This window comes from Excalfactoria chinensis, chromosome 1 (genome assembly GCF_039878825.1).
Source record: "Excalfactoria chinensis isolate bCotChi1 chromosome 1, bCotChi1.hap2, whole genome shotgun sequence".
NCBI lineage: Eukaryota > Metazoa > Chordata > Aves > Galliformes > Phasianidae > Excalfactoria > Excalfactoria chinensis.
In genome coordinates, this window is record NC_092825.1 from 31,444,551 (window position 1) to 31,458,884 (window position 14,334).

Here is a 14,334-nt window from a genome sequence, read left to right on the forward strand (position 1 = left end):
CATTATTGTTTTTGTTCACTGGAAGTCTGTGCCTTGTGAAGGCTTCAGTAAAGCTGATGGCTGTTCTGAGGGCTCAAGGAGTGATGGCAGAAAAGAAATACGGGTTGGGGGTAATGGAAACATCCCTTCAAAGTTTGCTTTTCTGATTCTGGCTGCATAGTTAACAAAGTGGGGCTCTCCTCAGGAACATGAGTTGGACGTAACCATCTTACTGCGTGTTTGATTGCCTGCAGGCTTTGTGGAAGAAGTTTTCTTGGTCTGCAGGTTGGATGTCAGAAGCTTGGCAAGGTCAAAGGAATCAGTGTGGTAACGTATTTCCTGTCCCTTAACACTCCACTCCGCAAGTCAAATGGACAGCATAGTCATGCCGGCCATCTTAAACTGAAAGTTGACAAATAATAGTAGATAACAAACTCTCTTCCAACATAATTCTGCTCTCTTATGCTCCAGTTCGCCACACAATCAAAAAGATGAAAGGTCATAAAGAAGAGTAATTCCCAAAGTACACCAACCACATTAGGTGATCAGTCCAGCTGGGAAGCAGAGTACTCTGGCTTTTCTACTTACGCAGTACTTAAAGAGGCAGTACTTGTAGATAAGGATATAATTAGAAGTTTTCTGTTTGCAGAAAACAAACAGTGGGGAATTTCAAGTGAGTAATTTAATGGGAGGGGACAAAAGAAAGTAACGGGCAAAAGAAAACAAAACAGCCTCCAAGACCTGCTAGATGCAATCTGAATGAGGAAAGACAGACAAGACAGACTGTGAGATTGTTGTCTTTAAGAACCTCACTAAAATGGCCTCAAGACAACATAATAATTTCATCCTCAAAACATCTATCACTTAAGAGGTCACAGCCAACACATACCGATCAAATCTATCCTCTCAGATGTGGAACACATTTCCCAACTGCTACCAACAGGTAAGGCAAACGCTCACACACACGGTATGCATTTGTTATGAAGCAACAATAATAATAGCTCTCGACTGCCAGTTTTTTATTTTCAGATTTCAAAACCAAATTTCTAACGGTGGACATATTTCATTCTTGAATAAGAAACACAAATAAAGTAATAGACAGAAGTCAGCTTTGCAGACACATCACCCCTCTCTGTGGGAAGGAGATCAACAGACCTCCTACAAGATGCATAGAGAGACTGGGAGAAGCCAATGCTTTCTACAGTGAATCCCCTCTTCCCAGCTGAAGAACATAGATCCAGCCTTTCACTCCACATCCATGTTACCACCAGCTCCTTTATCCACACAAAACTCAACAGCACTGCTGCAAAATAAAAGCTTTCACAACTTTCCATCCCTTACTGCCACAGGGCAGTAAGTAAAAAGACATAGGAAAAAGAGAAGGCCTTTCTTACAAACATATCAGGTCCTGGCAGAAGAGTAATCACAACTGACACAGCAATATGGAAGTGTGTTAGGCATTTCTTATATCCCTGGTATTTGTTCAGATTTCACGCAGTTTCAGCTACAGCAAGATGAAACTTTCACTCCCAAGTTTGCAATCACAACAGGTTTACTTCCTACAACGCTCAGCTCACACACAGCTTCCCAAGTTTATTTGCAATTTAATTTACAACTTACTTTGCTGAAGAATATCATGTGAGCAATTACCTGTATATATAAAATGTTTCACTGTTTCAGATGTAAGAGAGTAATAGCTCATGAAGACATTCTAGCAGCAGCATTCCCAAACAAGCTTACTGCACGCCTGCTGTATGAAAACCCCACCATGTTTTTCCACTCCTTGAAATAACACTGCCTCCCATCTCTGCCTACACAAGCATCCTTTTAACTCCAGGTAAGATGAGCTCTCCTGCAAAATGCACTGTTGCTCCACACGCGATTTACACCCCTCATTCTCTGCCATGCCAGGTGCTTTGTACTGCAAGTGTCTCTGCCTAGAGAGCAAATCCTGCCTGCTTCGTGCTTCTTGCCAGCATAACTGTTTCTCTGGAGATAGCTCAGTTCCTTCAGGCCTTGTTAAAACACTCACATGGGAAACAATTTTCAAACTTCAGTTTCATTTTAAAAGTCAAGCCAATCTTTCTGTTCCTCCAAACAGACCTATTTGCTGAATGCTTCTGACTCACCCATTCGCTACTCACACACACCTTTGTGCTACAAGCCTTGTAACCTGCCTGTAACAATGCTCAACTGTTTACTGGAGCAGTGTGTTTATTTTTGCCAAGTCCTTTCCCTAGGGCACTCCCAGAAGGTTGGGGAGGGCAGTGTGGAAGTGCACAGCTCCGCCATGCTGCCAGAGGGCTGGGGGTCTCAACGGCAGATCCAGACAGAGAACTGAAAAAGGACAGCTGTTTGCATATGTATTTCCTCTGCTTTTTGGTTTCAGGAATGCTGGCTATAACGCTGTACAAGAACAAAGAGATGGAGAATCAGATGGCGGAGAGGTTGGAAAAAGCTCTTATTTCAGGATTCCATAAAATAAGCACATCCATCCTCAAACAAACAAAAAAAAATCTTACTCTCTGAGGTACCGTGGACATAACGACTTCCAAGCCCAACCTTACAAAGGACTTCTGTTTAAGAAAGAATTTCCTCCCGTTGCAGAAAATCTACATACTGCTTTTCAGTACAGTTTGTGCTGCTTTTTTCAGTTTCTCCTGCAGTCTCCATAGAAGAGCCTTCTCCCACACCTTGGACCGATTGTCATTCCTAACAGAAACACACCAGGGAGAGTTTTCACGGCACCCTGCTTTCAAATGCAGACTTGCAGTTCCCAGTGGAAGTTTGAGAAATGCCAGGTTAATGAAGGAATGAACCCAGCCATAGCAGAGCAATTTCTGGCAATTAATGCCTAATAGAGTCATCTGCCAAGCAGCAGAGCGTCAAAGGTTATATCTTCCTTAACATAAAGGAAGAAGAAGCCCCTGAGTTTTCATGACACCTACCTCTAGCATGAGTTTCACTGACCCATCCAAGACCTCAGGGCAGTGTGAAACAAAAGGCCCCAACCTACCGAAGTGGCCTTTCACCACTGTACATCCTCACACAATGACTTCTACCCATATACTCCAACTTGGAGAGAAGCGTCATCTTTTATTACTGCTTATGGCCCGTGATAGATGTTTCTATTCCTGTTAAAACTTCCCCCGATACAAAAATACTTAAGCTGCCTTCAGAGTGTTCTCTCCAGCTTTACTAGGCTTGATTTCTATTCCCGTTTCCCAATTCTTCTGAATTTACTAATTGTTTTTCCATAGTCATTATTTCTCCTTTTTAGTTTTGCCCATAATTAAGTACGAACTCTATTCTAAACTGTGTTTTAAATGCAGACCATTGCACCCCACTTCCTTTGCATTCTAACATTTTCTTTGGCTTTTGGACTATTCCCTGAGCAACTAATTTGGGTAGTTCCTTTAAAGGACGCTAGATGGGCAATAGTAGTTTCAAACCACATACCTACATAACAGTTGTTCACATTGTTCTAACTGACCATCCCTATGTTTCTCCATGATTAAATCCATCTAGTTAACTCACCTAGTCTTTCCAATTTCATTCTTCCCAATTAAGTTTCAAAAGCGAAGAAGAACAAAACCTTTCTCTTCAACTAACTGATAGTTCTGGTTTTTGTGGGGGTTTTTTGTTTTGTTTTGATTAAGGTCACTTGTATACATGACAGCCTAAGGAGGTTTGCTAGCAGTAGAGGGAAACGAGGGAATGCATACACAGAACCTCAGGTCTATAAGCAACTGTAAGCAAAAGCACTGTAATTAAACTATATCATAACTTTTACTTGTAAAGAAAGCAGTCTGGCACAACCTCTCCAAATACCAGCTCGACCATTTGTAGCTGGTGACTGGATGTGCATTACAGTATTTTGTTGCAGCATAAACTCTCCCGCACCTCCTACCTTCTCCAAGCCACACTCATTTTCAATCTGTCCAGCCAATGAACAAGATGTGTACAAAGCATTTTTCTGCCTGCTCCCACAGCTACCTCATACCTCATCCATCAGGTCCCCTGGAAACAAGGACAAGTCCCGGTAATGGCAGTGCTGGGAGCCCCCTGCTCCCAAAGGCCACCAGCTGACAGTAACCAACCTTCAAATGATGCAGCCTTGGAAGACCTTGATCTTAGGTTGCACTTTGCATTGTGCACAGCAAAAAGACGATCTTTACCTCCAGAGCAGCTCATTACTTGCGCTGGGGCCAACAGTATACATGCAAAGGCATTTTCTATTCTTTTTATGAAGAGCCCCACCTCTCCCTCTCCAGCAAGGTTTCTAACACCTCATACCAACCTCTCAACAGGGGTTAGCATACTCGCTCCCTTAACGCTCCCTTAACGCTAAAAGGAAAAACACATGCCCCAGTGGGAAAAAAAAATCCCCAGGCCATTCATTCACTCCAACACAAAGTTGCAGCTTTATTACCAGACAGTCCTTTCCCTTGTCTGCATTAAATAAACCAGAATACCAGTTCTGTCAGCAGCAATAACATATTAGCAAATAACAGGATCCTAATGTAAACCTTGGGGCCTACAAAACTCTAAAGAGCAATGTGTAGTTTTACCTGTAAATTGTTTCTTGCCCATATTTATACATGCATATAGGTACCTAAAAGGATTATGCTCATTTTGTGTTTCCACTTGCATCCTTTCTGTTTCAGATTCCTAAACGCAGACTGGAATCTAAGTGCTGGCTATGAGAGTTCATTTCTCTCTTGCTGCTAAGTTTGTTTGCTTGTTTTCCCCAAGCCAACCAGCTGAGTAGCAAAATCTCAGCCCCACCACAGAAACCCTATGGGTGCTCCACAGAGCTAGCTGGTGATGTAGGCACCAGGCATTTCTCTCAAACCAACCAAGAATGGGATTACAGTTAATCACATTAGCCTATAACTTTTTTTTCCTCTAAAAGCAGGATTACAGCCTGAGATAGGGAACTTCCCACATTCCTGCACGCCAGCTGCATTCTTCCTGACTTCATTTGATTAACAGCTAATAGAATTACAATCCACAGACCTGGGGTTTTAGTGGATTATGCAGGAGGGCTTGCAGAAGGCGCTTGCTCGGCTGTAATTCCCAGCTTTGCACTACTGGAGTGGGACAGAAAGACCTTAAAATGACATTGAGAAGTACACGGAGGGAGCCCCAGCCTAAAGAAGTGGTGGTCTACATTTTCTTGTCTGTCTTACTTCCTGAAAATAGCAGCCTATAGCACATGTGCTTGATTTAAATTTTCATCTTCAAAAGATACATGAAAGCAGTTGAAAATATCACTTTTTTTTTTTTGGAAAGATGAAGGAAAAGTTTGATTTATATTCTACAAAATGGAAATGGTTCACTTCAGACCAATAACTCAAGACATTATGATGTATGTGATGATTTAAGCAACACTATCCATTAAAGTTAGCTTTCTTATCACTGTTTTTCACTTCTGAACACCTACCCAAACACCTGAATCAAAAGGCATACTACATTCCCAGCAATGCCACACATGCAGCACAGGCCTCACTCTATGGCTTTTAGAACTTCTGAAGGGAAAACATTACAGGCTTGAACTAAGATCCAGTGTGTAAGCCCTTGGAAAGAAATGGGTGGAAAAAAAATAAAAGACTTATTTCCTTTTTCAGTCAAGATATCTACAAATAAGTGCAGCAAAGAGAAACAAGAACTAGTTTGAACAGAGTTTTAGAGTCAACCTCAGCAGCAAATTTTAGTATTCGCTCCTGAAACAAACACCATTAAAAGAGACTTGGAAGAAAAGGCACTTTCTCTAAAATGCTGTTCTAAAAAAAACACATTTATAAGCAGTAATTCAAGGAACCCAGTCTTAATGCACAAGCTTCTGCAAAGCATCACATCCTGCTGAACTAACAAATAAAAAACTAAGATCAAAGAGTCAGAATACCAAGACACTTGTACTGGAGGTTAACGGGTTCTCAGGGACACTAAACCCCCTGCGCAGCCACCAAAACGAACAGAGCTGCAGGGAAGTGGACTTTTGAGCATATCTGCGCTGCTCAATGAGCCCTACACATGCAGGATGTAAAGTGTTGAACACGACAGATCTCACCTCAAAATGGATCAGGAACTGCAACCGTTGGGCAGGACTTGACTCCCAGTGGTTACCCTGGGGACTGCAGTCATTTCAGGAGCGTTATTCCTCACTTGATACTACAAGGAAGGCTTCCTTACCACTCTCAGACTTCCAGCTTCTTTTTTTCTCCTCCACATGACCCATTAAAAAAGAAAAGCCCAAAACCACGGATAAACAGCAACTTCACTCAATTAAGGGGAATGGGGGTGGGGGGAGGGGTAGATAAGAAAATAAAAATCAGTGGTACTTAGAGACTAGATGACCTTCACTAAAAATGATTCTTCCAAAATCTAACAAGACTCCAAACTCAAAGAAGCAATGTCTATAGGGCTACACTTCTAAATATTACACCTACACAACAAGACAAAAGCTTAGACCCAATCACATGGTAAACTGCTGCAGCTGAAGATACTGAGATCACAGAGGAACCAAGGGGCAATTTCTTCTTTTTCTTCCTTAGACTACCCCTTAAGACAGAGCACTGTCCAAACCAAGAGCTGATGACCTATTCTCAGTCACAGTTCCAACACGAGACTCTACCAGAGACCATATCAATAGTTGTTTGATGGATATTTTACAACATTACAACAATGCACTGTAAATCACCTGCTTCCAAGGAGGCTTCTAACACATACCTAAAGACAGACAATACTTAACCTCGGTGAATCAGTGTTGGCCAAGATGATTAAAAAAAGATCTGCTTGGCTGGAACTGGATTTCTTTCACCTCTCTGCAGGGAACTCGGAGAGTAGAAATTATCATAACAGGCCATAAAGGACACAGAACAAACTGGGAAATTCACTCCCTGAAGAGTAAAGATGGTCTGATTGCACCAAGTCATGGTATCAGGGTGTTATCACAAAGAAAAGCCACAATGAAGGACAAATTCAATCCCTGCCTTTCCTGGTGAAGCTCTGGAAAGATGACTGTGGTGATGCTCAAGTCTGTGGCCACGCAGCATTTGTGCATTGCAAATACAACCTCTGGTATTTAACAAAAGATAGAGAAGGGAATGAAATGAACACAAACGATCAAATATGGATCCAAAATGAGGAGAACAGACACCTGCACCAGTTGGGTTTGGGCTGCAAGGACAGAACACGAGCTGGGTTTTCTCTTGCAGCTCTTAACAGCTTCATAGACCAAGCACTCAAAACCAAGACCTCTTGTACTCTACCTAATGAAGCAGCAGGGAAACTACAGGGGTCACTGGCATCCATTACAGGCAGCCATCCTGAACACAAAATCCACTTAGTGAGCGCAACTGGCCAAGCAGGAACCAAGTCTTACAAGCCACCTTCCTCCTCCTGCTTCACTTTCTCTTTCGTTAAGAAACAACAAAAAGCACAATTAGCATGGAGCTGGAGTTGCCCAGTAAGACTTCCCAGATTTTAGAGCACCAAATTCAATGAAGAGTCTTACTAGAGGATGTAGCACAACACAGAACTGACTGACCAGTCCTTAGACTCACAAAACATATTTGTTCCTCATATAAATCACAGGACCATCACAGGGATAGCTGTGCTTTGCAGCTCCCCTTCCTTTCAAGGTCGATATGAGCATGTTTCATCTGATCACGTTGATGCATTGAAAGAGGCCCACCCTCAGGGGCAAAGCCCTGTCACATTTCTTTATGGTATGCACCTTCCTGAGCAATGTAGCTGTATTCCAGACAAAGGAGCCAAGATGAAGTGTCCACTGAATGCTGATGGTGCACCCTCTACATTTGGGAACTGGGACCAAGTGAGCTCCTCAGACAGCACTGCTCCTCAGCTACAGGCCAATGGCACAAGGCAGCACAGTGGATGGATTGCCTACTTGCCTCTTTGGGAATCACGTGCATGCAATTCAGACAACATTAGAAACACCAGAGCACATGATTTAGCCTTTCTCCCCCCCACCTCTCCCCATTAGATCTAAGAAATCAGCGACCACATAGGAAAAGCCAAGCACAGAAAAGCAGGAAAAATCATGTCATCCAAGCACACAGCTTTGAACTCAGGATATATTTTCCACGTGCATATCACACCCCCTCACCAGCGCTCATCTTCACTGCCTCAGTTTCTTTCTCTGAGGAAGCAGAACATTTGCACAAGTACATTTTTCTCTGAGGTTATTCTGAAATTATTATTTGCAAGGCAGTTGGCAAATTAGAGGCATTACATAAATATTAAATGTTATGGTATAAGCCCTTACACAGGGAGAAGGATTTCTGAAGCTCTTACAACCACCATGAGGTTCCTGTAGGCTGTTTTTTATTGGTCCAGGTTTAACTAAGTTTGGCAATGTATATTAAAGTTAAGATTACATTATGCATAAAAGAATAATTCATTCACAGGAAGAGCATTCAGCCTACTTTAGGTACACAGATGGGATTTGAATTTTTAGCTCATCCATCAGGTCCTACCCAGCCGTGTGTTCTGAACTACAGAAAGAATAAAGGAAGATAATTTTATCCAGGCACAGAGAAGAGCAAACAAAATTTTAAGAAGTTTAAAGGAAAGTAATTCATTATTTCTGTGTGTTTAACCTGAAGAAAAAAGACAAACAGAACAAGACAAAAAAGGCATTCCTCCTTCTGAGCATGTTATGCCTCTGATATTTGTACCAAACAGAGCACAGACAAAAACCTGTTTACATGCAGAGATGAGTCATGCTCCCAGCTGACGGTTCCAAAGCAGGCTCCCAGAAAGGAGAACCTAACCTGCAACTCACGGATGCCAACCGCAGAGCTCTCGCTTGTTAACAGCCAGCAACGGGATCAGGATAAGAGATGAGGAGCAGTGAGACCTGTGCTGACCTCCAGCACTGATATACTGTCCAACTCAGGACAAGCAATTCCTCTGCTTTGGTTTATCCCACCTCCCAGCTTTCACCCACCTCGATGTTCAGGTGAAAAACTACCTCTTTGTTTTCCTAACCCTGACACTGAACAAGTTTTGGCTTGATTGTGACAACCTAAATTTAGGATGACCGAAAGACCCCTCAAACAATTTCAATAAAAAGCCTTCGCACAGTTCTCATGTACACTCATTTCCTATAAGCTAAGTAACACAGCACGAGAAAACATGATGCAACATCACCAGCCTTACAAAACAACCCATACTTAGAGTGGAAAAAAAAAATCCATAAGCTTCCTTTCTCCCTTCTTCATTTTCAACTTAAGGTATTGCTTTAACAATGTACCTTGGTTATAATGCTGCAGGACACAGCTATAATATCTCACCTACAACTCTGTATCCATTAAGGGTCAGCAGTCACTACACCACAGAGAAAATGTAATTGCTGCTGCATGCCTGCAGAGCAGGGAAACCACAGCGTTGTAAGACTTCTGAAATATAACATTATGGAAAAAAGAGCCTGGACCTTGTGGCTCATCAAGCAAAAGGCACGGCTGGAGTAAGAAATTGATTTTATAAAGCCAAGACACACACACACACCACAAAAGCCTACTTTCTGCTTACCTATTATAACTCGGAGCCGTGCAGATATCTAGAGTGTAATTCAGAGATTTAAGAAGAAAAGCTAAACAAGCCTTTGCATAAAAAGGCACAGATGACACGACTGAGACTCCTTCCACGTTTCACTTAATCCTGTGTCTAAAGTGCATTTAATAGCGTCCTTTGATATTAGCCTCCAAATGGACCTTAGGGAGGTAAGACTAGGGAACAGAGAGGAAAGCACGTGATACAGAAAAAGCAAGTTAGAGTCCACCAAAGGACTCTCAGTATTTAGAGCAGCAATTGCAGCACTGAGTTCTGGACAACCAGATATGAATGTTCACATTCAAAACAGATAAAAAAGAAATGGCTCAAGTTTTGCTTTTCTTACACAAAATGTCATTCAGTTACAGTTGCACTGTGACTTCTCCAGAACAAGGCAGACTATTTCTATGTCAACTGCCAATTTGGGATCAATCATTTTGCATGCTGTTTGTAATCAGACAGGAGGGGAAGGCTCTGCTCCACCCCATTCATGCTCTTCTTCCAAGGTAGGAACAAGATAGACAGAAAGGTGAAAAGCAATGCTTAGACATGGGTGAATGCTATCTAAGCTGCCTAATGCTACACACTCCATCCCTACTGCTGCCTCTACGCTTTCAGAGTCCAGCACTGAGGCTGATGGCAGCTTAGCAGAAGCTATGCAAGGTTGTAACACTAAGAATCGGCACATAAAGCTGCTATAGAAGTATTCCTCACGGCAGCAGGGCAATCCAAGCAGTAGCTCAGCAAGCAGCTCATGGTGCAGCCCCACAGCCCCCGAGCACAGCTGCCTGCAGAGGGCAGGGGGCAAGGAGCAAACGCAGTGTCAGACAGGATCCCCTCTCCTCAACTGAAATAAATCACTTTGCAGTGAGCTGCAAGCCTCCTTACACCCTTCCCCCCTAACCCCCAACCCCCCACCCGCCTGGATTAGAGGCAGACTTAAAGGAATGTTTGCTAACAGACTGCTCTCTCCCTTGGCCATTTCTAATACGTATCAGCTAACCACATTCAGCAGTTATGCTAGGGATGCCCTTGATTCAAAAAGTATCTCTAAGTGAAACGATACCTGTAAAGACAATCTAAAGGCTTACTAGATATAGGATACAGTGCTTAATTTGTTTCTACCCAGTTTGCTGACCGCTAGAAGAGTGCCTGTGGCATAAGAGCATCTTTCTTCGAAATATCTACCAGCAGCCTTTTGCCACTCTGTAGAATGGGATGAACTGGGCTTTGGTGTTTCAGGTCTTCCATGCGATAACAGGAGGAAGGACAGATGTTCCGACAGACAGCTTTCAGTCTGCTCACTAAGCAAAGCCAAATCCCTGTGGGATCCCTACTGAAATTTCAGGAAGTGGCGATGTTTTTATCCCAGCACCAAATATGTTTTTGAAGATTTCATTTGCCTGCCTACATGCTATGCATAATGATTATACCACTAAAAGAGGGGAAGCTAATAATATAAATTAAATGCTAATTTACATTTCACTGCTTAATACCACAAAGATAAATTATTTTTAAACTTACTTAAAATATGAAATGGATGAGCAATATTGCAAAAATATCTATTACAATGAAGTTCAGTACGAGCAAAGCAAGAAAACAGGAAGGAGGAGAAGGAGCAGGGCTTGCTCTGGTGGAACAGGGCTGGAGAATAGGCATGTGCCACAGATGCTAAAGAGGAGAAGTAAACAACAGGGTGGGTTTTTCTACATAAGGTGAGAAGGAACCCCCGTCCTTAGGATCCAAAAGTACAAAAGAAAGTCCCTGAAAAAATGACCTATTTTGTGGACACAGACTGCTTTAGTTACAGCATGGGAACCAGTTCTCACCCCGAAGCACCTGTTCTCTGGACAGAGCCTCCTTCTAAAGACAGCAAGACAAGCACCCAGTGCTGGGCATGGAGCGTAAATCCTTCACCTCCAACTCTGCTGTGTGCACAGCCCACCACAGCTGGCAAACACAAAACAAAGGCAGAACATACTCTCTCCAGGATGCAACCTCCATCTCTTAAGCCTACAACAAACCTCTCTTTAACTTCAAGGAGTCAGGAACTCACTGCCCAGAGCTCCTGCTGCAACACAGCAAACCGCTGCCTTGGGCCCATACCACAAGCCACTGGCGAGGACATCAAGCCCCTAGTTGTCCTGCAAGTGCTCATTTATGCTGCACTAAGAAGGCAATTGCTCTGCTAGTTTCCTTAATATAGATGCTAACACAATGCTAACTAGCAGTATACAAGTACTTTCTCCCCCACATTCCACTAGCAAACAAACTTAAAAATACATAAAAGAATAATTTGACCTTCCTGCTATTTTCCCTTTTCTTTTCTCTAATTCAAAGGCATTCCAAAACAAAAACAGACACTTGGAAAATATACCTCCAAGTAACTCCTGCAATTACTTTCAGACAGCCTGGGAACAGCTCGATAGGAGGGGAGGATGGAGGGAAAAAATGTCAGATCTGGGAAAACCCAATTCTGCCCTTATCTCCTTCTTATTCTTTGCATGTTACGTCTGTGGCACTGCTTTGCCTTTGGCTTATAACGTAATTTTGGCAGTACTGCTTTCTTCACTGCAGAGCAGCAAGCATTTTGACATCTTCTGGTTGCAACCAAAGCCCACATTGGAGTGCAGACAGGTGTGCCTGGGAACAGCCTGACAGTGCTTCTGAGAGCACTGAAGTCAACGCAGAAGTCAGTTACTGCAACCAGGGCTGTACAGAAGGGGATGAGGCAAGAAAAGGGAAACAACTAGGTGATAAAGGCAAAGGCTGATCTCTTGTCACACAGATAGCAATTGGAATGGTGGTCCGTAACTTAGTTATATCTCCCAATTCACTCAATTGCTCAAAGCTCAGCAGAACACTTATGCGAGAACTATCCTGGCACTCTCATGGACTCCCAGGCTGTGAACAGTGGAGCTGCACACACCTGGGCCCTCAGCCTGCAGCCACAGCCACCCACCAAGAGCCACTGCTCCATGCACAAGCTAAGAATAGCAGCACTTATTGCTTTGGTAAAGAACTGCTTTTCAGGGGCTATTACAGTAGCAGAACAATTAGAGCTTACTTTTAAACGTTTAAACTTAGAGTTCCTAGGGAATTTGCTCAGTAAAACATTCAGTTCTAATGATCTGAGGAGAACAATCCTATTTGAACTCCTGTAAGTCCCCCCTCTTATTTGGGTGTCCCCAGTGATGCAGCAACTCATACGAACCTTTTAAATAAAGCTAGCAATCACTCATCAGCACCAGTTTTTGCTGTAGCTCTGTTAGGAATTCACTTATGCCCAAAGAGACGATGCCTACACAAACCATCTTGGACAAGCTCAGCCAGCCGAACTTCGGTACGATGCCAGCTGGAGTGACACGGAGGGTCAGGAATGGTCAAGACTTGAGGACAGCAGCAGAGAGAAGCCGCATCCCTCAGCCCTGCTCTCAGCATCGGGGGCGGGGAGGGAGAGAGGGGAAGCGCCAGGTGCTGATACGGAGTCAGGTGCAAGGACGTGTGCCGCCCTGCAGCTGCTGCGCTGGTGACGAGCCACGGCCGTGTGTGCTCAGGGCTACACCTGGTCCCGACCAGCGCGGCCGAGGCTACGCGAAGGTGCCCCCCGGCCGGCCCACGCTCACGGGCAGGGGGAAGTAGTTAAACGCACACCGAGCCGAGCTGCTCCACCAACGGATTTCTGTCCCCGAGCCACGACAGAGCGCAGCCGTTCCCGGCGGTTCCCCATCTCCGCCGCAGCCCAGGTACCAAAGGTCGCCATCCCCCCAGCGCTCTCGCCGCCCTCCCGCAGCCGCCGCTCCCCCATCCCTTCCGCGCCTCCCACACGCCCAGGTACGGAGCCGCGGCCGAGACCGCGGGCGCTCCCACCGCCCCGCAGGCCCGGGACGGCTCCGCCCGGGTACGGCCGGGAAGCGCCGAGCGGGACGCCGAGCCGCGGGGCTGCGGGAGGCGGAGGAAGGGCCGAAGGGAAGGGCTCCACCTGCCCGCGGCCGTAACTCACTCCGCGTAGCCCGTGGTCCAGGGCAGGCGCCGCGTCTCCTTGCTGAGGATGAGGATGGGGCGGGCGATGTGGTCGGCGGAGCACTCGACCTCGTCCGGGGACAGTCCCAGGAACTCGGGTCTCCCGTAGGGGAAGCGCAGCGGCAGGTCCGCGCCGCCGCCGTGCTCGGCGCCCGCGCTGCCAGCCATGATGCCGCCCATGAAATTGGCCACGGCGGACTTCACCCGCGTGAGCATAGTAACGCCGCAGCGCGAGGAGCGGCGAACCGCCGGCGGCCCCGCCGCGCTTCCGCAACGGGGGCCGCGGGCCGGGCCGGGGCGCGAGGGCTCAATCAACGGGCGCGGGGCCGCGGGCTCATTGCGGCAGCGGCAGGTCCCCCCCTCCCGGCGCGGCTGAACTCAGCCCGGCGGCGGCTGCTGAGTCATGTGACAGCGCGGCGGGATGCGCCCGGGCGCTTCCTGCTCCTCCTGCGGCGCCCGCGGGCTCCGGGCGCACGCCGGGCACGGGCCGCCCCCACCCTCCGCCCGCCTCCCGCGGCGGGGGCGGCCCGCGGCAGGTGCGCGGCGGGCGGAGCCACTCCGCTGCCGGCGGCGGCGCGCAGGGGGCGGGGAGGGGAGGGCGGGCTGTTACCTGCGGGCTGCGCGCCTCCGGCCCTTCCCCAAACACGCCGAGGGGATCGTTCCGGCTGTAGGCTTGGCTACGAAAAAGAGGGGTGGGGGTGGAACGAGGCCTAAAGCGCGTCCTGATCCGCCCGCCGGCGGGTCCGCATC

The 14,334-nt window shown here is 46.0% G+C and overlaps 1 protein-coding gene across 1 annotated transcript in view; it reads right to left on the minus strand.

Moving 5' to 3' along the window:
• The window catches only part of PPM1H (protein phosphatase, Mg2+/Mn2+ dependent 1H), a 128,534-nt gene extending 114,595 nt beyond the window's left edge, over positions 1 to 13,939 (minus strand). The window contains exon 1 of the mRNA XM_072361525.1: positions 13,565 to 13,939. Within this exon, the coding sequence (XP_072217626.1) occupies positions 13,565 to 13,800 (236 nt within the window). The 5' untranslated portion in view covers positions 13,801 to 13,939. The remainder of the gene's footprint in view (positions 1 to 13,564) is intronic.
• Between the last annotated feature and the right edge of the window lie 395 nt (positions 13,940 to 14,334).